A 20,056-nucleotide genomic window follows, 5' to 3' on the forward strand; every position below is an offset into this window, starting at 1 on the left:
CAAAGAGGCATAACACGTGATGTGAACACACCCTAAATGACCCTAAATTGTCACATTTCGAAGAAATGTATGTAGCTAATTCAGTACTTCCATCCATGGCTGTTGGATCATGGACGGATTTCGTTTTTTTATAGGGCACTTTTGGAGAAAACCTGGGGTGGGCCTGGCAGCAAACCATGACTCAATGTCTGAGTTTTTTCTTCTCTCTCTCTTCACACTAGTTACTGCGTCCTGAAGACTTCCATTGTAAGATGAGCAGCAAACACCATTTCCAAATAGAACAAAAAGACAACGAAACATGTTTGTTATCTGAACAGAATGCCTAGATTACCATTTGTTTGCGTCTCTACCCATGCACTTATTATTTCGGCAGAAGCTTTCAAATCTTGGAAATTCACCAGCTTTATTTCACTCTTGAAAAAATCTCTGTTGCTATGGAGATACTGCTCCTTCACGTGGAAGCCTTCTTGAAGGTAGAGGGCATTTGCAAGATTAAATGTAAATTCTTTATTTTCTTCTGAAATGACAGCAAGCAGCTTTTGGAGCCCAGAAAACTCCTCACCTACAGAACATGGGATTTGCATTAGTGGATTTTATTGATCAAAGTAAACATAAAAAATTTATTATAATAGGACTTCACATGAGAATGTATTTCCTGCCCCGTGGCATACTGTACATTATAGCAGGCGCTGTGTACATGGTTGTCCGGATATAATATACAGCAAATCATGGAGAGGCAGCATTAAAGGGAAGAAATAGGATGTAGAAAATAGTGCTTGTCACTATAACAGAAATATGATTAGCTGAACAATCCAGAACACCCACATGTATTGAATTGCAAAGAGATGATGGACTTGATTTATTAATATAGGAGAACCTTCTCCCAGCCCTATATTCCCTCCTTGGATATATACAGAAGGACTGTAATAGTAATGCCTGGCAATACTCAGGGTGGGAATGTGTTTTATCTGGGCCATCACCATGTAGCAAGAACAGGTTATGTTGGATTCTGTTTTGCTTTAAGAGCTTTCAACGGAAATCTGAGATATATTTTAGGTAATGGATTAAAGGGATTGAACACCATGTAGTTTTTGGATCCAACATTCTATGCTGATTCATTTGTAAAGGGGTTGACCCATGACTCACTATTATTTTCCTCTGTTAGATTATGCAAAACATAGATTTTCAAATGGAATTGTTTCAGATGTCCCAGTGTCAAAATATTGCTGTTAACTATATCTTAAGCTACCCATCTGTTGTTCTTTTTCTTCCATCTCAAAATGTCCACCTAATGATTCCAATGCTGGTGGTCACACATGCTCAGTAGCTCAGTTCTGCTGCTCAGATGCTTGTGTGCCCAGTGATCCCTAATATTGTGCAGGTACCCTAGACGGTACTTTTACTTACCAGGGCTGCACTCATTAGGTGGATATTCTCAGAGAGAACCAAAAGAATGCCAAGGAGCTCCATAACAAGTATAATATTTAGTCATGTGAAAACACCTTGAATACCATATATGTTCAATGCTATCAGAGCTCTGTTTCCCTGATACAGGCATACATTTAAAAGATAGAATTATTCTTGCTTTCATCCACCATCAGAGGGAACTTAAAAGCTTACTGCATTTGTTTTTTATCAGTAAGCTCCACAGTTCCCTCTAATGAGAGCTGCAGGAATCTGAATTATCAGCACTGTGTAAAAGATGTTAATACGTCATAGTGAAGGGTCCAGGTGCTGAGAGTGACCCTACCAATTACTAAAATGAGGAGCTAGAAGTGTATCTCTTTGCTGCTGGAGACGAACTGAAGACAGTCTCAACAGAAAGTCCTTTGGGTACCGTTTGTTTCTGTCCTTTAATAGAAATGCACTTCTATTAGTTTTGTTGTTCTGCCTCTATAATGGAGCAGAACAACAGAAATAATGGCGCTAATATGAACTTTTCCTGACCGTGTAATCATTATTGGTTGCCTACAAGCTCAGAAAAGTTTACATCCTGGACACTACACATGTAACATGAACATATCATTTTTGTGTATATGCCATTCATATAAATAATAGACAGAGACACAACAATAGTTTATGATCATGGTACCATCTAATCCACCTTCTAGTAAAATGTAATGTTTCAGAAGACCACCCTCAAAATCAAGAACACCACAACTTCATCCATTTTGCCATGAAACATTACATATGTACATTCATAATGTAAATTCAAAGTAAAAAAAAAAAGAGTTAATTACTGATATAGCAACCTAGTATCTCTACTAATGGATAAACAGAAAACTCAACCAAACCTGTTAGTTCAGGTGACTTTTCAGAATCAGCTGTTGTGTGTATACAGTGCTGCCCATAATTATTCATATTCCTGGCAAATTTTGTCTTAAAGTTACTTTTATTCAACCAGCAAGTAATTTTTTGACAGGAAATGACATAGGTGTCTCCCAAAAGATAATAAGACGATGTACAAGAGGCATTATTGTGGAAAACAAGATGTTCCGCACTGTGGTCGGAAGTCAAAAGTGACACCTGTGCTGGCCAGGAGAGGTGAAAAAGAATCCAAGGATCACCACCAAGGCCATCCTGGTGAATCTGGGCTCTGCTGGTGGCAATGCCTCAAGGCAGACAATCCAACGGACACTGCACACTACTGGGTTCCACTTCTCCAGATAAGGCACACAAAGGCTCGCTTGGCCTTCGCAAAAGATCATCTGGACAAAGAAGAAGACTTCTGGTCTTCTGTGTTATGGTCAGATGAAACAAAAATGTATTGTTTGGTCACAATGATGTTTCCTTCATTTGGCGTAAAAAAGGAGAAGCCTTCAACCCAAAGAACACTATCCCCACTGTCAAACATAGTAATGGGAACCTAATGCTTTGGGGGTGTTTTTCAGCCAATGGACCAGGGAACCTAATCACAGTAAATGGCACAATGAAAAAAGAGCAATACATGAGGATTCTCAATAACAACATCAAGCAGTCTGCAGTGAAACTTGGCCTTGGGCACCAGTGGACATTTCAGCATGACAATGACCCAAAACACACAGCAAAAATGGTGAAGAAATGGTTAGCAGACAACAACATTAACGTTTTGGAGTGGCCCAGCCAGAGTCCAGACTTGAATCCAATTCAGAATCTGTGGAGGGAGCTAAAGATCAGGGTGATGGCAAGAAGACCCTCCAACCTGAAAGATTTGGAGCTCATTGCTAAAGATGAATGGGCAAAAATACCTGTGGAGACATGCAAAAAGCTGGTCTGCAATTATAGGAAGCGTTTGATTGCTGTAATAGCCAATAAAGGCTTTTCTATTGATTATTGAGAAGGGTATGAATAATTTTGGACTGGACACTTTTTGCTCAAATGTAAATAAAATCTGAGAATTTTTTTTTTTCCCCACAATAATGCCTCTTGTACATCGTCTTATTATCTTTTGGGAGACACCTATGTCATTTCCCGTCAAAAAATGACTTGCTGGTTGAAAAAAAGTAACTTTAAGTCAAAATTTGCCAGGGGTATGAATAATTATGGGCAGCACTGTACATGAGGAGTAGCACTGTATCTGGCTGTGATATAACTATTATGTGCTATTTTTCACCACTGCAGGCTCTATCGCTAATTCTCAGTTCTCACTGATCTAGTGGGTATTGACTATGACTAGCTGCTTTGAAGTCTTCTATACACTGCACACAGAAACTACAAGTTATTCTGCTTGATCTACAGAGAACCAGCAGCAGCATGGAGTAAATTATGAGCAGTATAGATGTGAATCCAGTAGCTGTGAGACAGTTAAAGGTCTCCAGCACTTTGCGGCCTCCTTCCTAAGTATAGGTGCGGGTCCCAGAGGTGGGACCCACACCTGTCAGACATTGGGGACATATCCTAGTCATATGCCCCCAATGTTCAAGATTTGAATACCCCTTTAATTGCTGCAGTAAACTGTCTCGATATCTCTATGCTTCTCTATCATTTTGCTTCAGTTGTTCAAAAGAGGTGCATTTTACCCATACTTCTTTAGGCAATGCCTTTATGTAACGTAATTTCTGCTGATTTGCTAAGAGTTCAAGGCGGAGAATAGCATACACTACTCACAAAAAGTTATTTGGCTTGTGGGTGAAATGTCATGATGACCCTAAAATGCACTCTATCCTTTACAGGTGAACTTAATGTGACCTTCTCTAAATTTTTGAATGCACATGTCCAACTGTTCAATGTTTCAGTACTTTTTTCAGAACTTGCAGTTCGGCAAAATTCGTAACAGGTGTTTGATCCATGAATCACCCAATATATTTCCTGGTTCACAGTTCACAGTTAGCTCTGTATCCCAGAACCTCAATGACCTGAGGGTCACCCTTCAAGAAGAGTGGGATGCCATGCCTCATCAGACAATGAGTCGACGTGTGAACAGCATGAGACGTCATTGTCAAGATGTAATTGATGCTCAAGGCCACATGACAAGTTTTTGAGACACTGACAATTTTGTGGGGGTATACCCAGCACTGTTGTTGCATTTGTTTCAATAAATTGTTTGAGATGAGGAAATCACTAGAGATGAGCGAATCAATGCCTACGAATGCGAATTTCCTCGTACTTCATTGTAACGAATTACATTTTTCCTAAAAGACTACACATTTGAGGACTGAGGACATGGGGCAAGGAACTCTAGGAAGGCGGGATCACCATGATTGACATGCCTGCATGCAGCCAATCAGCAGCCAGCGAGCCCTGTGATGTCACAGCCCTATAAATACGGCAGCCATTTTAGATTCTGCAATTTCTTCAGCGTTCAGAGTGCAGAGACAGATGTGTAAAGGTGCTAGGGACAGCTATTGGAAAAATGATTGTGGAAAAAAATGTATTTATAAGTGCAGGGAAAGGATAGGGAGGAATCATTTCACAACATCTTAGTGCAGGGAGAGACGTCAGAAGGCACTAGGGACATTGATAGGAAAGTGATTTACAAGCGCAGGGAAGATTATTTGGGGATCCAAACAGTCATTCGACAGCTTTGTCATTCAAGCTTTTTGTTATTGGGCTGCAAGTCTTATGTTGAAAAGCCTTTAGAGGCTTATGTCTTAGTATCTTATTCAGTACTACAAGAAAAATATATACGCATTTTACTTCTGCAGTTATTTCTGTTGAAAGACGTCACAGAGCTGGAGCGCCGAAATCTCACGATGCGCGAGCTAGCGCATGCGCAGTGTCGGCATCATGTTCATTCCCTGTACTGGCATCAGCACAGGGAACGAACTACGCATGCGCTAGCTCGCGCATCGCGAGATTTCGGCGCTCCAGCTCTGTGACGTCAGCCAGAAAGGAGGAGATTCGGAGGACGTGGGGCGGTGCTGGGCTCCTTTCCGCTTGACTCATCTCCTGATACAGGACTCATATCAGGTCATTTGCATATCAATCAAAACTGTTTTTTAACACAATAAAAGCGCAGAGAGCTATGGGACCTGGGTACTGCAGATGTGCTAGCGGCCATCTAGCAGCCCATGTCCCCAGCTCTATGCGCAAAATCTTGGTGACAGGTTTCCTTTAATAGATGTTTTTGAAGACGAGAGAAAATCCTGAATTTGGACGGAAATTGGAAAGTGGATATGTCTGACCTAGATAAAGCGTATCTGATTCTCAAATATTTGTAAAAATCTTTTTGGGGGATAGAGAAATTTTGAGATATACTTTCAAAGGTACGCAGGAGTGTGCCATCATAGAGTTGTTTAATGTAATGTAAACCAGCTGACACCCAATTATCCAGACATTTAGGTAATGTAACAGAAGCTTCTCTAATGTGGTTTTAGCTAGGTTTGACAGATATGGCAGTACATTTTTCCACCCTATAGATGATGCTTTCACATTTTGGAAAAAGGATGGGTCTACTAACATGCCCTTGGGGTGCATATCACACCACGTGATGAGAGGGAAGCCACTGGCAGTTAGTTCTAGGTCTACCCATCTCTTATCTTTGGTGTTTAACCACCAATCTTTCATTTGCGTAAGAACAGTCGCCCAATAGTATTTCTTAACATCCAGGATACTCATTCCTCCCTTAGCCCAGGGTGTAGACATTGTGGAGAAGCGAATTCTGGGTTTTCTCCCCGCCCAGACAAAGTCAGCAAGCAACTTCTGGAGGGACTGGAAATATGATGCAGGGAGCAGAATTACTACTGTGCGAAAAACATATAAGATGATTGGGAGCATCATCATTTTAATAATAGCTACTCTACATGCCCAGAAAAAAAAGCGTCTGGGAGATTCGTCCAATCCTTACTGGAGCTGGTTAAAGTTATTCCCAAGTATGTTTCTCTTGCCAGCTGAATGGGTATTGGGAGACTAATTCTGCCCTCCGTGTAGGTTAAGTTTGTAATAAGAAACATTTTGGAACATGTCTACCAACCTTTGTACCCCTAAGAGAGAGGTTTCTGGCCAAGAAAGCGACTGTATAACGTCGTCAGCATAGAGTCCTAGGGTTTGAGAGGTCCCCTCTACCTTGATACCTGAGATATAAGGTGAGCAGCGAATGGTTTCTACGAAGGGCTCCATCACCAGGGAAAAGATAATAGGAGAGAGTGGGCATCCTTGTCTGGTTCTGTTGGATATAGAAAATCTGTCCAATAGGAAACCAGATGTATATGCTTGAGCTGATGGGGATGAATAAAGGGCAAGAATGGCTGATTTGATGTAACCTTGAAACCCAAATTCTTCCAAAGTGGCTGTCAAATAGCCCCAATATACACGATCAAACGCCTTCTCTGCATCCAAGACCAAGAACAGAGAAGGCATCTGAGATTTTTCCACCATCTGAATCAGATTAATAAACCTTCTCGTACTATCGGGTGCTTGTCTCCCTGCGACGAACCCCACCTGATCAGGGTGGGCTAGCATTGGGATAACTTTCACCAAGCGTGTTGATAGTATCTTTGCATACATTTTTACATCAGTTCAGAGGAGAGATGGGGCGAAAGTTCGCCGGGCAGGTTGGTTCTTTACCGGGTTTAGGAAGGGTAACTACATGGCCCATACGCATTTCAGATGGAAATTTACCCTCTATTGCTGCCTTGTTAAAAACTTTGACTAATGTCGGTGCCAGAATGGAGGAAAAATGTTTGTAATATGTATTAGTATATCCATCCAGACCTGGCGCTTTATTCAATGGGAGTGATTTAGGCTATTTTCACACTTGCAGCAGTGTGATCTGGCGGGCAGTTCCGTCTTCGGAACTGCCCGCTGGATCCGCCGATCTGGATGTGACTGAATGCATTTGTGAGACGCATCCGGATGCGGATCCGTCTCACAAATGCATTGCAAGAACGGATCCGTCTCTCCGCTTGTCATGCAGACAGACGGATCCGTCTTGTATCTTTTTTCACATTTTTTCCGGTCTGCACATGCACAGACCGGAAGGACGGATCCGGCATTCCAGCAAGTCTTCAGTTTTTTTCACCGGAGATAAAACCGTAGCATGCTATGGTTTTATCTTTTGCCTGATCAGTGAAAATGACTGAACTGAAGACATCCTGATGCATCCTGAACGGATTACTCTCCATTCAGAATGCATGGAGATATACCTGATCAGTTATTTTCCGGTATCGAGACCTTGCGACGGAACTCTATACCGGAAAAGAAAAACGCTAGTGTGAAAGTACCCTTAATCGCTATGCTGACTTCTGCAGCTGTGATAGGCATAGATAGAGTCTCCAACTGTTCATGTGACAATTTGGGAAGATGGATGGAATTAAGGAAGGAGTCTATAGACTCCTTAGTAGGGTGTGGGGTCCGACTATCGTCTTTCAGATTATAGAGGAATTTGTAGTACTTTTTGAAATTGGTTCGCAATATTCCTGGGCTCTATTATTTTGTTACCGTTTTTATCTAGTAAATACCCAATTCGTGTGGAGGCTGAAAGTTGTTTGAGCCTTTTAGCTAAAAAGGCACCTGCCTTATTATTTTGCATATAACATTGCAGTTTAAATAAAAAAAATAAAAAAAATTCATGTTGGGATGTTAATAGTGCTTGTAAACAACGCCTGAGATCGCCTAGAGCCATAGAGCTTGAGGTTGAGACAGCAGTTTTAGTTAGGGATTCTAGGCGTTGATAGAGAGTAGATCTGTGATATCTTTATTGCGTTTCTTCTTTACTTGGGCACAATATTGAGGTGCCCCTCATAACTGCCTTATACGCATTCCACTAAATGTGTGGGTCAATGTCTGGGGTGTTATTTAAATCAAAATTTGAAGACAGGTCAGTCTTTAATTTATCTTTGTAATCTGGATCGTGTAGTATCGAGTCATTTAAACGCCATTGACATGGGAGGGGGGTTGAAAATTGCTCTGACATGGTAAGAGTAACCAGAGCATGGTCGGACCAAGTGATGGTTTTAATACTAGTGGAACCTGTTTGTAGGAGTGAGATTTTGTTGACTAAAAAAAAGTCAATCCTCGAGTAAGATTGACAGGGTGAGGAAAAAAACTTGTAGTCTCTCTAACTTCCATGTTGGCAACGCCACACGTCATAGTAATCCTCCTCGGCCAGAGAAGATGCAAGCGGTGGTAAGCGTCTCCCAGGAGCAGTGGTATCTAGATGGGCATTCAAAATTGTGTTAAAGTCTCCACCTAATACTAAAAGCCCTTTGCTCGCCGACATTATCTTGGGCAGGAGAGATGCCCAAAACTGCATATGATGTCTGTTGGGGAAATATATGTTAAAAAAGGTATATGTTACATTATTAACATCACAGATCAATCCTAAGTATCGTCCCTGTGGATCTATAATGGTATCATGCTGAATTTTTAATAGCTATGGTTACTCCCTTATGTTTCACGGGGCAGGATGATAAAAAGATGTGAGGAAACAACTTATTGGTGAATTTGGGTGTTTTAAGTTTGTGGAAATGAGTCTCTTGTAAAAACAGTATCTCACAACCAAGTGAATTAGCTTCCCTCCAAACAGGGGCGTACACAGAAATCATTGGGCCCCATAGCAAGAATCTGAATTGGGCCACCCTAACTCCACCCACTACACAGCCTTGGACCATTCCACATTCCGCATATTGCGGAACGGGTGCGGACCCATTCATTCTCTATGGGGCCAAAAGAGATGCGGACAGCACACAGTGTGCTGTCCACATCCGCATTTCGGGAGCGCGCCGCCGATGTTCCGGTCCATGGCTCCGGAAAAAAATAAAACATGTCCTATTCTTGTCCGCAATTGCGGACAAGAATAGGCATTTCTATGGGGGTGCCGGCCGGGTGTATTGCGGATGCGCAATACACTACGGACGTGTGAATGGACCCTAAACCTTTAATGGCGATCTTTATCAGTCTCAAGTAGTGACTGTCGTCCAGTCGGCAGCAACTGTCGGCGACGCTCGACGAGACATACGAGGAGATGAGGATCCATTGGGTATAATATTCCACTTCTTCAGGATGGTCATGCCTTCTGCCACTGAGGAAATAATTGCAGATGTTCCATTTCATGAGATTAGAAGCTTAATGGGGAATCCCCAACGGTATTTAATGTCCTTTTTCCTCAGCAGCTTGGTGATTGGGAGGAAGTCCCTTCTAGCTTGTAGCGTGGCTGCAGAAATATCAGGGAATAAGGATATTGCAGTGAAAGGCGGCAGGAAGGAGCCATATTTGCAGGCCTCGTACATTATAAGTTCTTTAATGTGATAAAAGTGCACCCTTACTAGGGTGTCTTTTGAAACTTTATTCGGGGCTTTTTTGGGCTTGGGAATTTCGGGGCTGTTTTGGGCTTGGGGATTCTGTGCGCCTGATCCAGAGTGCGATCCATTGCTGTTAAACAAGGCACCAGCGTTTGGAAAAGCCGCCTGAGACAATCCATACGTTCGGACACATTCACCTCCTCCGGTATGCCTCTAACTTTAATATTATTTCGGCAGGATCTATCTTCAGTGTCAGTGGCTTTGGCTTTGTGCATCCACCAGCTCATTGTGTGCCTTTGAAAATTCTGCCTTTAAGGTGTCTACTGTGACAGGCGCTGAGGATGCTGGGAACTGTGATATATCGCCCTCAGGTATAGCCTCAGTGTATTCGCCTTCATCATCCACCATATTACTCTTTTTTTTGGGCAGGACCTTTGCTATTTGGTGAGATTGAAGGTGACGCTACCAACCGTCGCTTCCCTGATTTTTCCTTTTTATGAGATATTATCAGTAGCAATGTGGATGATCTGCTTCATCTAGTGAGCCTCTAGAATAGGATGAGGGGCTAGGAGGGCGAGAAGATAGATTCAGACCGGGAGGCCACAGGTGGAGTGGTAGCCCCAAAAATTTCAGTCAATCTCTGTGGTGCAGTTGGTTTGCCGCTCCTTTTGGTCATGATAATGCTGCAGCGTGTTGCAGCAATTGCCACTATTGAGATTAAGCTTGTGCACTGGACATTTTGGATAGTTGCTTGCTGGCTTTATGATATATGTACCGGCTGGTCCCTCTATATAGGCTGTCGCTGCCTCCTCTGAGTGTCCCTTAGCAGATGGAGTAAGGTATACCTCAAATGTGTTACAGATTAGGCAAAAGTTGACCACAGTTGAAAGCTCCAGATCTGTGCCCCTGCCTGCACATGTGGGCAAGATTGCCGCCACTACAGGTGAGTGAGCTGCTCCGGTCTGCTGACTTGAACGAGCATCTGCCCCCCTTTTAACCTACAGAGGAGGGGTGATGGGGGAAACAGAGCTTACCAGAGGAGTTTGCAGGTATCACCCCTTCTTTGTAAGTGACCGGTGTTTCCTCCGCTTGTAGGAGGTGAGGAGGCGTCGGGAAGCTGCGTACTGGAGGAGCGGCGTGCTGAGGAGCGTTGTGCTGGGAGTCAGCGAGCTGAGGGCCAGCGTGACTTTAAAGTAACCAATATCTCTCCGAAATAGCTTGGGCAGATCGCCGTTGATGCCAGGTGTTGGGCAATCGCCTTTAGGATTGGTGCGCTGTGAGCCACGATGGAGCATCCCAGGCTGGGAGAGCAGGAGATCAGTCAGCCATCTTCTTCAGCGACCAAGCTCCACCCCAATATGCGGTAAAATCTTTTGTGATTTATTTTGGTGGGAAAAAAAATGGTATTCCGTGTGACGCTTTGCGATCCACAGCGATACTAGGAAATCACAAATGCGCCATATTTCTCAATCACAAAGACAAAAGAGCCTTCACTAAGAATCTTCTCTTTCACTAAAGGAGTAACTCACAGATCAGAGGTACAATTAGCACCTTCTTGCCAAAGAATCTTCCTGCCCCATGCCAGGTTGAGTACCCATCATAAACAATAAATCATAAACATAAACACCATAAAAAACTTCCTTTCTGCAGCCATAGTGTCGCCAATACCAGCAGGGATCTCACACCTTTAGCCTGGGCAGCGAGCTTCAGAAGAAAAGGACAGATCCTTATCACACAGCTGGTTGGTACAGGAAGGAAGATGACCTGAAAGTCCTCTTCAATCCATAAGCTTCATATTTTTCCCATATTTTCCTAATATTTCATGGGTTATGGAAATGTGAAAGGAACCATCTTTTCAGAGATGGTTTTGGTTCTCCTAACCCACCTTCTAGGAAACCCGCAGACAAATCAGAGATTCCCGCTCTGAGATATAAAGGTTCTCAGGCACCCTGTGTTATCTTTTAGTCGTATTTGTTATCAGATGATGCGTAAAATTGTACTGATTATCAATATCAACTATATTTCTTGATTGGACGTACGGGATATGGAGAAATGGGCAAAGCAAAGATGCTGCCAGGTTTTCTCCCTATGGGGCAAAGGACTGCCCCTGTTCCAATTACACAAGGCTGGACCTGAACGTGTCATAACCACTCCCCACTTCAGAGTAGGTAAAAACAGTGACACACTGAGGTCCTGCGTCCTTCACCTACCATCTGACGTCGTCTAACATCTCGACCGCCCGCAGGGACACGGGCACCCCACCATCTTGGATTATTATTTCAAAGACTTTGCCTATTACTGGACTTTACCACGGTAATTCTGAACTTACAGACATTCTATTTCCTTCCACCTCTAACTATTTCTATCCAAACCAATCTGTTCACCTGGCAGGTATATTTATCTGTCAGCTTTAATATATATATTTTTGTGTGTAGTTTTAGAATAAAAACTAACGATTTCATCGTTCCAGTTTTGCCCTTGTTACTTGATGACCTGATCTATGCTAAGAACTCTGTCCTCAGAAGACATCCTACCAAATTGTTTTATTTTTATAAATTGTTAATGTACTAGCTAGGTTGCAAATAACCGTTTCGTCCCTTAAGGATTAGCTAGCCGGGGTCTCTTCGCCCCAATTCAATACGAAGAGTGGTGGCAGCAAATTAATTTGATTTCCAGCGTGAAATCAGTAATTTTATTTTTACCGATTGTACATACAATCGTGATTGCATCCTGTCTGGGCCCACCAACCAATCTTAAATGTCTTCTGTGCTCACAGTGGATTCGCCTCCAGGAGTCTCTAGTGGAGACCTGTATGGCAACTGTGGCATAGTACGACGGGATTGGCGGGTGGTCGTCACATTCCGCGTTTAGCGCTGCACTTATATGCGGTAAAATATTTTGTGACTTATTTTGGTGGGGAAAAAAAACGGTATTTAGCATTAAGCGCTGCACTTATATGCGGTAAAATCTTTTGCCACTTATTTTGGTGGAAAAACTAATTTCATGCAGCTTTCAGCGCTGCAGTTATATGTGGTCAAATTTTGTTATTATTATTTTGGTGGAAAACCAAATTTCCACCTCCTCCATTAACTTCCTCCTCTTCTTTCTCATCCACAACACACACGCTATATATACAAGTGGTGACAGCACCACCTAGGGGCGAATAAAGGTAAATGACACTGCCAGCCTGTTAAAGGGAATTACAGCATGATACCACAATACATTTGATATGACATTTAGCAACAGTTTAAAGTGCCCACATATAGCACATAATCGGACACTGCATCAAGATGAATCAGGCGTGGATCAGCCAGGATTTCCACACAGCAATGCCTGATGCATCAGACTAGATCATCCATGGTGCCACACCAACACCAAGAGACCAGTTTCTTCGGCTACCTATCACAGCTACTATTCTGATGCTGCCACCCGCCTGATGCCACACATCTGATGCCAAGTGCTCCTTCGTGCACCCACCTTCGTCAGCGGGTACTGGTATTGCCACCCACCACCCCACTCTGTTACCGGGTCACTTTGTGGTCTCCTGCTGCAGCTGCTGCTGCCATCTCCAAACTATGTCACCTTGCCACTCTGTGGCCTCCTCATGTTGCTGCCATATACACACTATGTCACCTTGCCACTCTGTGGTCTCCTGATGCTGCTGCCATCTCCACATTATGTCACCTTGCCACTCTGTGGTCTCCTCATGCTGCTGCCATCTCCACACTATGTCACCTTGCCACTCAGTGGTATTCTGCTGCTGCCTTATCCACACTATGTCACATTGCCACTCTGTGGCCTCCTGATGTTGCTACCACCTCCAAACTATGTCACCTTGCCACTCTGTAGTCTCCTCATTCTGCTGCCATATCCACACTATGTCACCTTGCCACTCCGTGGTCTCCTGATGCTGCTGCCATCTCCACACTATGTCACCTTGTCACTCTGTGGTATCCTGCTGCTGCTGCCATATCCACACTATGTCACCTTACCACTCTGTGGCCTCCTGATGCTGCTACAATCTCCACACTATGTCACCTTGCCACTCTGTGGTTTCCTGATGCTGCTGCTGCCATATCCACACTATGTCACCTTGCCACTCTGTGGTCTCCTCATGCTGCTGCCATCTTCACACTATGTAATCTTGCCACTCTGTGGTCTCCTGATGCTGATGCCATCTCCACACTATGTCACTTTGCCACTCTGTGGTATCCTGCTGCTGCTGCCATATCCACACTATGTCACTTTGCCACTATGTGGTCGCCTGATGCTGCTGCCATCTCCAAACTATTTCACCTTGCCACTCAGTGGCCTCCGCATGCTGCTGCCATATCCACACTATGTCACCTTGCCACTCTGTGGCCTCCTGATGCTGCCGCCACCTCCAAACTATGTCACCTTGCCACTAGAGATGTTGCAAACATACAACTTTCAGTTGGCGAACGCAAATTTTCTCAAATGTTCGCGAACGGGCGAACCACCATAGACTTCAATAGGCAGGCGAATTTTAAAACCCACGGGGACTCTTTATAGCCACAGTAGTGATGGAAAAGTTGTTTCAAGGGAACTAACACCTGGACTGTGGCATGCCGGAGGGGGATCCATGGCAAAACTCCCATGGAAAATTACATAGTTGACGCAGAGTTGGGTTTTAATCCATAAAGGGCATAAATCACCTAACAATCCTACATTTTTTTGAACAACGTGGTTTAAAACATCCAGTGTGTGTATACGATCAGGTATGATGTTGTATCGATCAGGTAGTGTAAGGCTTACGCCCGTTTTTACAGACATTAACAGACCAAACTCCCCTTTTAATGCACCGCAAACAGTCCATTTGCCCAACCGCAAACTCCCCATTTGCACAAGGTTGGATACCAAGCTAGCCATGTCCCGTTGATGTCATTGAAGGTTTCTTCCTCCACCCAGCCACAGTACAACACCAAGGGTCCCCGAAAGGTGAATTTAATTGATTTTTCGAACGGGGAGATGGTTAAAAAAACGCTGGCTCCCTCCCTTTTGTTTGAATCCACGGTCACTGCGTCTGCGCCGTGCAATTTACTCTCACACCCGATATGAGTGTTATTTTCTGTAGTTCTCTTCTCATCAGTTTAATCCCTGTTACGTCCCCAATCTGGGGTCCATTTATTGAATTGATTTTTTGAACGGGGAGATGGTTAAAAAAACGCTGTCTCCCTCCCCTTTGTTTGAATCCATGGTCACTGCGTCTGCGACATGCAATTTACTCTCACACCCGATATGTGTCAACTGTGATTATATTTATTACAGAGAAAAAATAAATTGACTTTAGTTTTATCTGCAAGGTATTGTGACACCCTGTAATGGTATGAGTGGTGGCCTGGCCAGTGGCCACCGTACAGTCTGTGGACCAGACACTCACTGGCTTGCAACTGCGATTATATTTATTACAGAGAAATAATAAATTGACTTTAGTTTTATCTGCAAGGTATTGTGACACCCTGTAACTGTATGAGTGGTGGCCTGGCCAGTGGCCACAGTACAGTTTGTGCGGGCCAGACACTCACTGGCTTACAACTGCGATGATATCACAGAGAAAAAATAAATTAACTTTAGTTTTATCTGCAAGGTATTGTGACACCCTGTAAACGGTATGAGTGGTGGCCTGGCCAGGGGCCACAGTACAGTCTGTGGGCCAGACACTCACTGGCTTGCAACTGCGATTATATTTATTACAGAGAAAAAATAAATTGACTTTAGTTTTATCTGCAAGGTATTGTGACACCCTGTATGAGTGGTGTACACACAGTACAGTCTGTGGGCCTGCAGCCTCTCACACATGGGCAGGCAACTGCTGCCATCTACAGACTCTGTCATTGTGCCACTCTTTCAAAGTGTTTTTTTCCGGTAAAAATAATGGGTGACTGAAAAACAAATTTTGCTGTATGGACCGAATGACGTCGTGTGACGTCTGAAAGTGTGAGGAAAATATATATTATGAAACAACAAATTTACAAAAAGTACATGAAAACAATGACAACCTCCTGATGCTGCAGCCACCTCCAGACTCAGTCATTGTGCCACTCGGTGGCCTCCTCATACTGCTGCCACATCCAGACTATGTCATTGTGCCACTCTGTGGCCTCATCTTACTGCTGCCATCTACATACTCTTTCATTGTGCCACTCGGTGGCCTTCTCATGAAGCTGCTGCTGCATCCTCCAGACTCTGTCATTGTGCCACTAGGTGGCCTCCTCATACTGCTGCCAACTCCAGAATCTGTCATTGTGCTACTCGGTGGCCTCCTCATACTGCTGCCACCTCCAGACTCTGTAATTGTGCTACTCGGTGGGCTCCTCCTACTGCTGCCAAATCTAGACCCTGTCTTTGGGCTACTCTGTGGTCTCCTCCTGCTGCTTCCACCTCACCACTATGTCAAAGGTCCACTCTGTGGACTTATGCTGTTCCCACCCTCCCCATTTCATGACTGGTCGACTATTTTACCTTTCAGTCCGGCTGACATCATTTATTTGACCTTTCTTCTGATCTGTCAGAAGGAAGGAAAAATGAGACGCACAATGGATCCTGTCTGTGTAACAGCTGTAAGGCCTGTATGGTCCCATCAGAATTGGCTCTTATTTGGTAGCCAAAAGCAGGAGTGGGTAGAAAATGGGTAGACATGCAGATATTCCATTCACGTGTCATCTCTGTTTTACATCCACTCCTGTTTTTTGGGGCATTAACAATACTGATGGATTATTGAGCAAATGCTGACCGAGTGAAGGCGTATGCTCCACAGACACGATCAGTTTTTTGTGGGTTATTGTTCTGACGGATCAGAGGAAGGGCAAATTAATCAGTCACATCAACACAAGCTTACTGCTGACAACCTCTCCACTCTGTCCGGGTTGCTCTACTTGTATAAGCATTTAATAGAACAGGTTCTGAAAACATCTATGTGGAATCAGCTGGCGAAGGTGTAAAAGGAGTGCGCTTCTTCTTGGCACTAACATCGACCTGTAAGGCTGAGTTCATACTAGAGGTATTTGGTCAATTTTGGCCCCGTGACTGCCCAAATAAGTGAAGTGTGCTCTGATTCTAAGAGCGAGGCCTGTCATCTGCATGCCATACGGACTCACAGTATTATTTCACTACCAAAGCAGACCCTATAAAGGCCCTCAGCAGCCAGGGAATAGCCCTTTTTTAACGAGATTCGCTACGAATAAATTTGGTTCGAAGCAAATTTTTCCGGAAAATTCGGCGAACCGGCCGAATAAATTTTTTAAAAATTCGAGAAATCACCATTGCATGTCCCTACTTAAATGTCCTACTTTCATTATATAATATCACTGTAGCGTGAACTTTTACTTTTTACGTTTTCCATAAATTTCACCCGAAAGCCAATTATCCCTAACTTTTGGTGAGTATTGTTTGTAGTAAAATATTTCCCAGAACTTTAGATTTAATTGGTGCAATAATAAGTTTCCATGCTCTAATGGTAGAATGCCTGTCTTAAAGTGGTTGCCTGGTTTCCTACTAAAACCATACCACCCCTTTAGAACAAGTATCCTATGGTAGGGGTGGGCCAACTGCGGCACTCCAGCTTTTGTGAAACTACAACTCCCAGCATGCATACTTGCTCTGCTCTTCTCAAAACTATCATAGAAATAAATGGAAAATGCTGGGAATTATAGTTTCACAACAGCTGGATTGCCTGAGGTTGCTGACCCCTGTTCTAAAGCATCCACCTGCCATAAAGAAGTGTTCTTTACTTACTTGGCAGATCCCACACTACCACTCCAGTTCTCCTGGCCAGAATTTGCTTACCTGGTTGCAGCAGTGATGTCACGGCAAGTATATATGACCACTAAATCCTCTTCGGTGCAACTCCGAGGACAGTGACTGGCTGCAGAGGTCACGTGTTGTCAACATGATGTCACCACTGAAGCCAGGAAAACAAATCCCTCCAGGAGAACTAGAGCAGCAGCACAAGATTTACCAGTTAACTTATGATCACCTTTTTATTACAGGCAGCTCCCTGTGTTGTCCGGTTTCCTCCTGACACACATTAAGTATGTAATTGGTGCACCCTAAGATTGAATGTTGAAACATGTTTAAATTTAAGTTACCTTTAAAGGGAACATGTCACCTCCTAAATGCATGTAAACCCGCCAGCAGTACCTCAGGGTAGCCCGCAGTGTGATACTAATCATACTTTTCATCCTGCAGTCCGATGCTGCATAAGGTCAGAAAACGATCTTTTATCCTCCGTCCACGCTAATTTGCATGTCAACTTGAAGTCAAGGGGGCAGCAGACCCTTGCTTCAAGTCAAGGTAACCACGCCCCCTCTTGCCTTTGAGTGACAGCCCGCAATTCAGCTTCGCTTTACCAAGTCTCTCGCCTGTGCGGTGCCCTCTGTTTTACTGCGTGATCCCATGCCCTGACAAATAGTAAAATAGAGGGCACCGAGCATGCGCGAGACTTCGGAAAGCGAAGCCGAATTACGGGCTGTCACTCAAAGGCAAGAGGGGGCGTGGTTACCTTGACTTGAAGCAAGGGTCTGCTGCCCCCTTGACTTCAAGTTGACATGCAAATTAGCGTGGACGGAGGATAAAAGATCGTTTTCTGACCTTATGCAGCATCGGACTGCAGGATGAAAAGTATGATTAGTATCACACTGCGGGCTACCCTGAGGTACTGCTGGCGGGTTTGCATGCATTTAGGAGGTGACATGTTCCCTTTAAGCTGAAGTTAAACTTTGAGAAAAACTATTAAAATTGTTAAATGTGAAAAACCCAACACACTTGATAAAGTATAAAAGTCATTACACGACAGTGAACGTGCTGTGGATTGATAGAACTATCAGTCCCATAAAGACTATTTCACCATCCAAGTTTTGAATGTATTCACCTATGATTGATAATCTGTCCAAACATGATTGCAAAACAAATAGGTTTCAGTTACAAGCCCATCTTTCTCATCTCTCCTGAGTTCTCTGCTCGGAAGTAGCCCACTGATACATTAACATTATTGGCTTTAGACAGGGCAAACCCCATTTGCTGACAGTATAAAAAAGCATTGATTAGCTACCAAAATCCGTGTATAAACGACAGGTCGGGGATTAATAAAATAGAGACTCACTTTCTTGATTTCCCTGCAGTTTTAGAACTTCCTTTATTTGATGGGATGCTGTTCCTTTGGCTCCCAGTTTTATCATTCCTAGAATCAATGTAGCACCAAGTGGGGAAAAAATAATGTTCTCTTCTGTGTCAGCTGAACGTATTGCCCGGTGCAGATCCACAGCAAATTCAGTAATGGTATCTCCCCAGAGCCTCGGGGCCACACTAGTTATACAATCTCCAGCCAGAGCCACAACAAACAGCAGCATGAAGGTTCTTCTCATTGTAATACAATCTTCAAGTACCCTTCTGGGTCCTGAAATGAAAACTATAGAAGACAAAAACAAAGGACATAACTAGATTGCTATTGTCTCTTCCAGTCTCCAAGCAATTTGCTCAATTCATATAAAGCTACCAGTGATCCAGGCCTGACTCTAAAATGTAATATTCCTTGACTATTGTGCCAAGTTTTAGCGCTTACAAATATACAATGACATCCTCTTCTCCATCGAACTACATGATGTATTTCTATTGTATTTCTGATTCTGCATTATACAAGCAAATACTGTGCTCATTATATTTTGCATTAATTTTATGCCCAGTTACTTCGGGATAATGAAAGTTTAAGAATTTGATTCTGCAGATTATTTTTTTCTTCATCTCTGCTACTTATTTGTTTCTTATAAAGTACTTACTTGTTAAACAGCCCAGCATTTCCCCCGACAAGAAAAGTAAATGTCTCTGAGATCTAGAGGGAGCTGCTATAGCATGTTTAATCTGTCAGGCCAATGATTAATTTCTTAAATGTCAGGCTATGTTTGTTGACATTGCTATCTGGAAACTTTTTTTAAACTACAGGAAATCTTCCTTTGGATTGTAAGTGTATTTCTTTAGTGTTTCAATGCGTGGAAGTTTTGGTAAAACAAGGAGATCGGAAAGAAATTAGTATACATTTTTCTGGTTTGTTTCCTCTCTCTTGAGAGAGAACTTAAATGTAAAGAAACAGTAAAAACAGAAAATGCACAACAATATCTAAAATAAAAATAAATTAATTTCTCCCTTTATCTCCTCCATTCCCTTTGTCTGTTTTGTCTTTTACTAGTATTCTTACTGCGAAATATCTAAATGAATGCCATCAAGGATAAGTGCCCTAACTGCTGGCAGTGTGTTATAGAGCCCGGGGAGCTGAGCAGATTGATTTGTTTAAAAAGATTCAGGATAACGTGTATTTGATAAAATTTCCACCCGTGCTGGGTTTAGGAGTCTCATATAGTCATGGGTTGTTTTTCTCAGAAAAC

At 43.2% G+C, this 20,056-nt stretch overlaps 1 protein-coding gene across 2 annotated transcripts in view; it reads right to left on the bottom strand.

Annotated features, from left to right (window-relative positions):
- Positions 1 to 19,529, bottom strand: part of SERPINI2 (serpin family I member 2) — an 85,172-nt gene extending 65,643 nt beyond the window's left edge. For both annotated transcript variants that reach the window (XM_044291943.1, XM_044291942.1), the window contains exons 1-3: positions 19,454 to 19,529; positions 18,781 to 19,086; positions 332 to 562 (exon numbers count right to left, since the gene is read on the bottom strand). In XM_044291943.1, coding sequence (XP_044147878.1) covers positions 332 to 562; positions 18,781 to 19,086; positions 19,454 to 19,472 — 556 coding nt within the window. In that variant the 5' untranslated portion in view covers positions 19,473 to 19,529. The remainder of the gene's footprint in view (positions 1 to 331; positions 563 to 18,780; positions 19,087 to 19,453) is intronic.
- Positions 19,530 to 20,056: the final 527 nt, after the last annotated feature.

This window comes from Bufo gargarizans, chromosome 4 (genome assembly GCF_014858855.1).
Source record: "Bufo gargarizans isolate SCDJY-AF-19 chromosome 4, ASM1485885v1, whole genome shotgun sequence".
NCBI classification, from domain to species: Eukaryota; Metazoa; Chordata; class Amphibia; order Anura; family Bufonidae; genus Bufo; species Bufo gargarizans.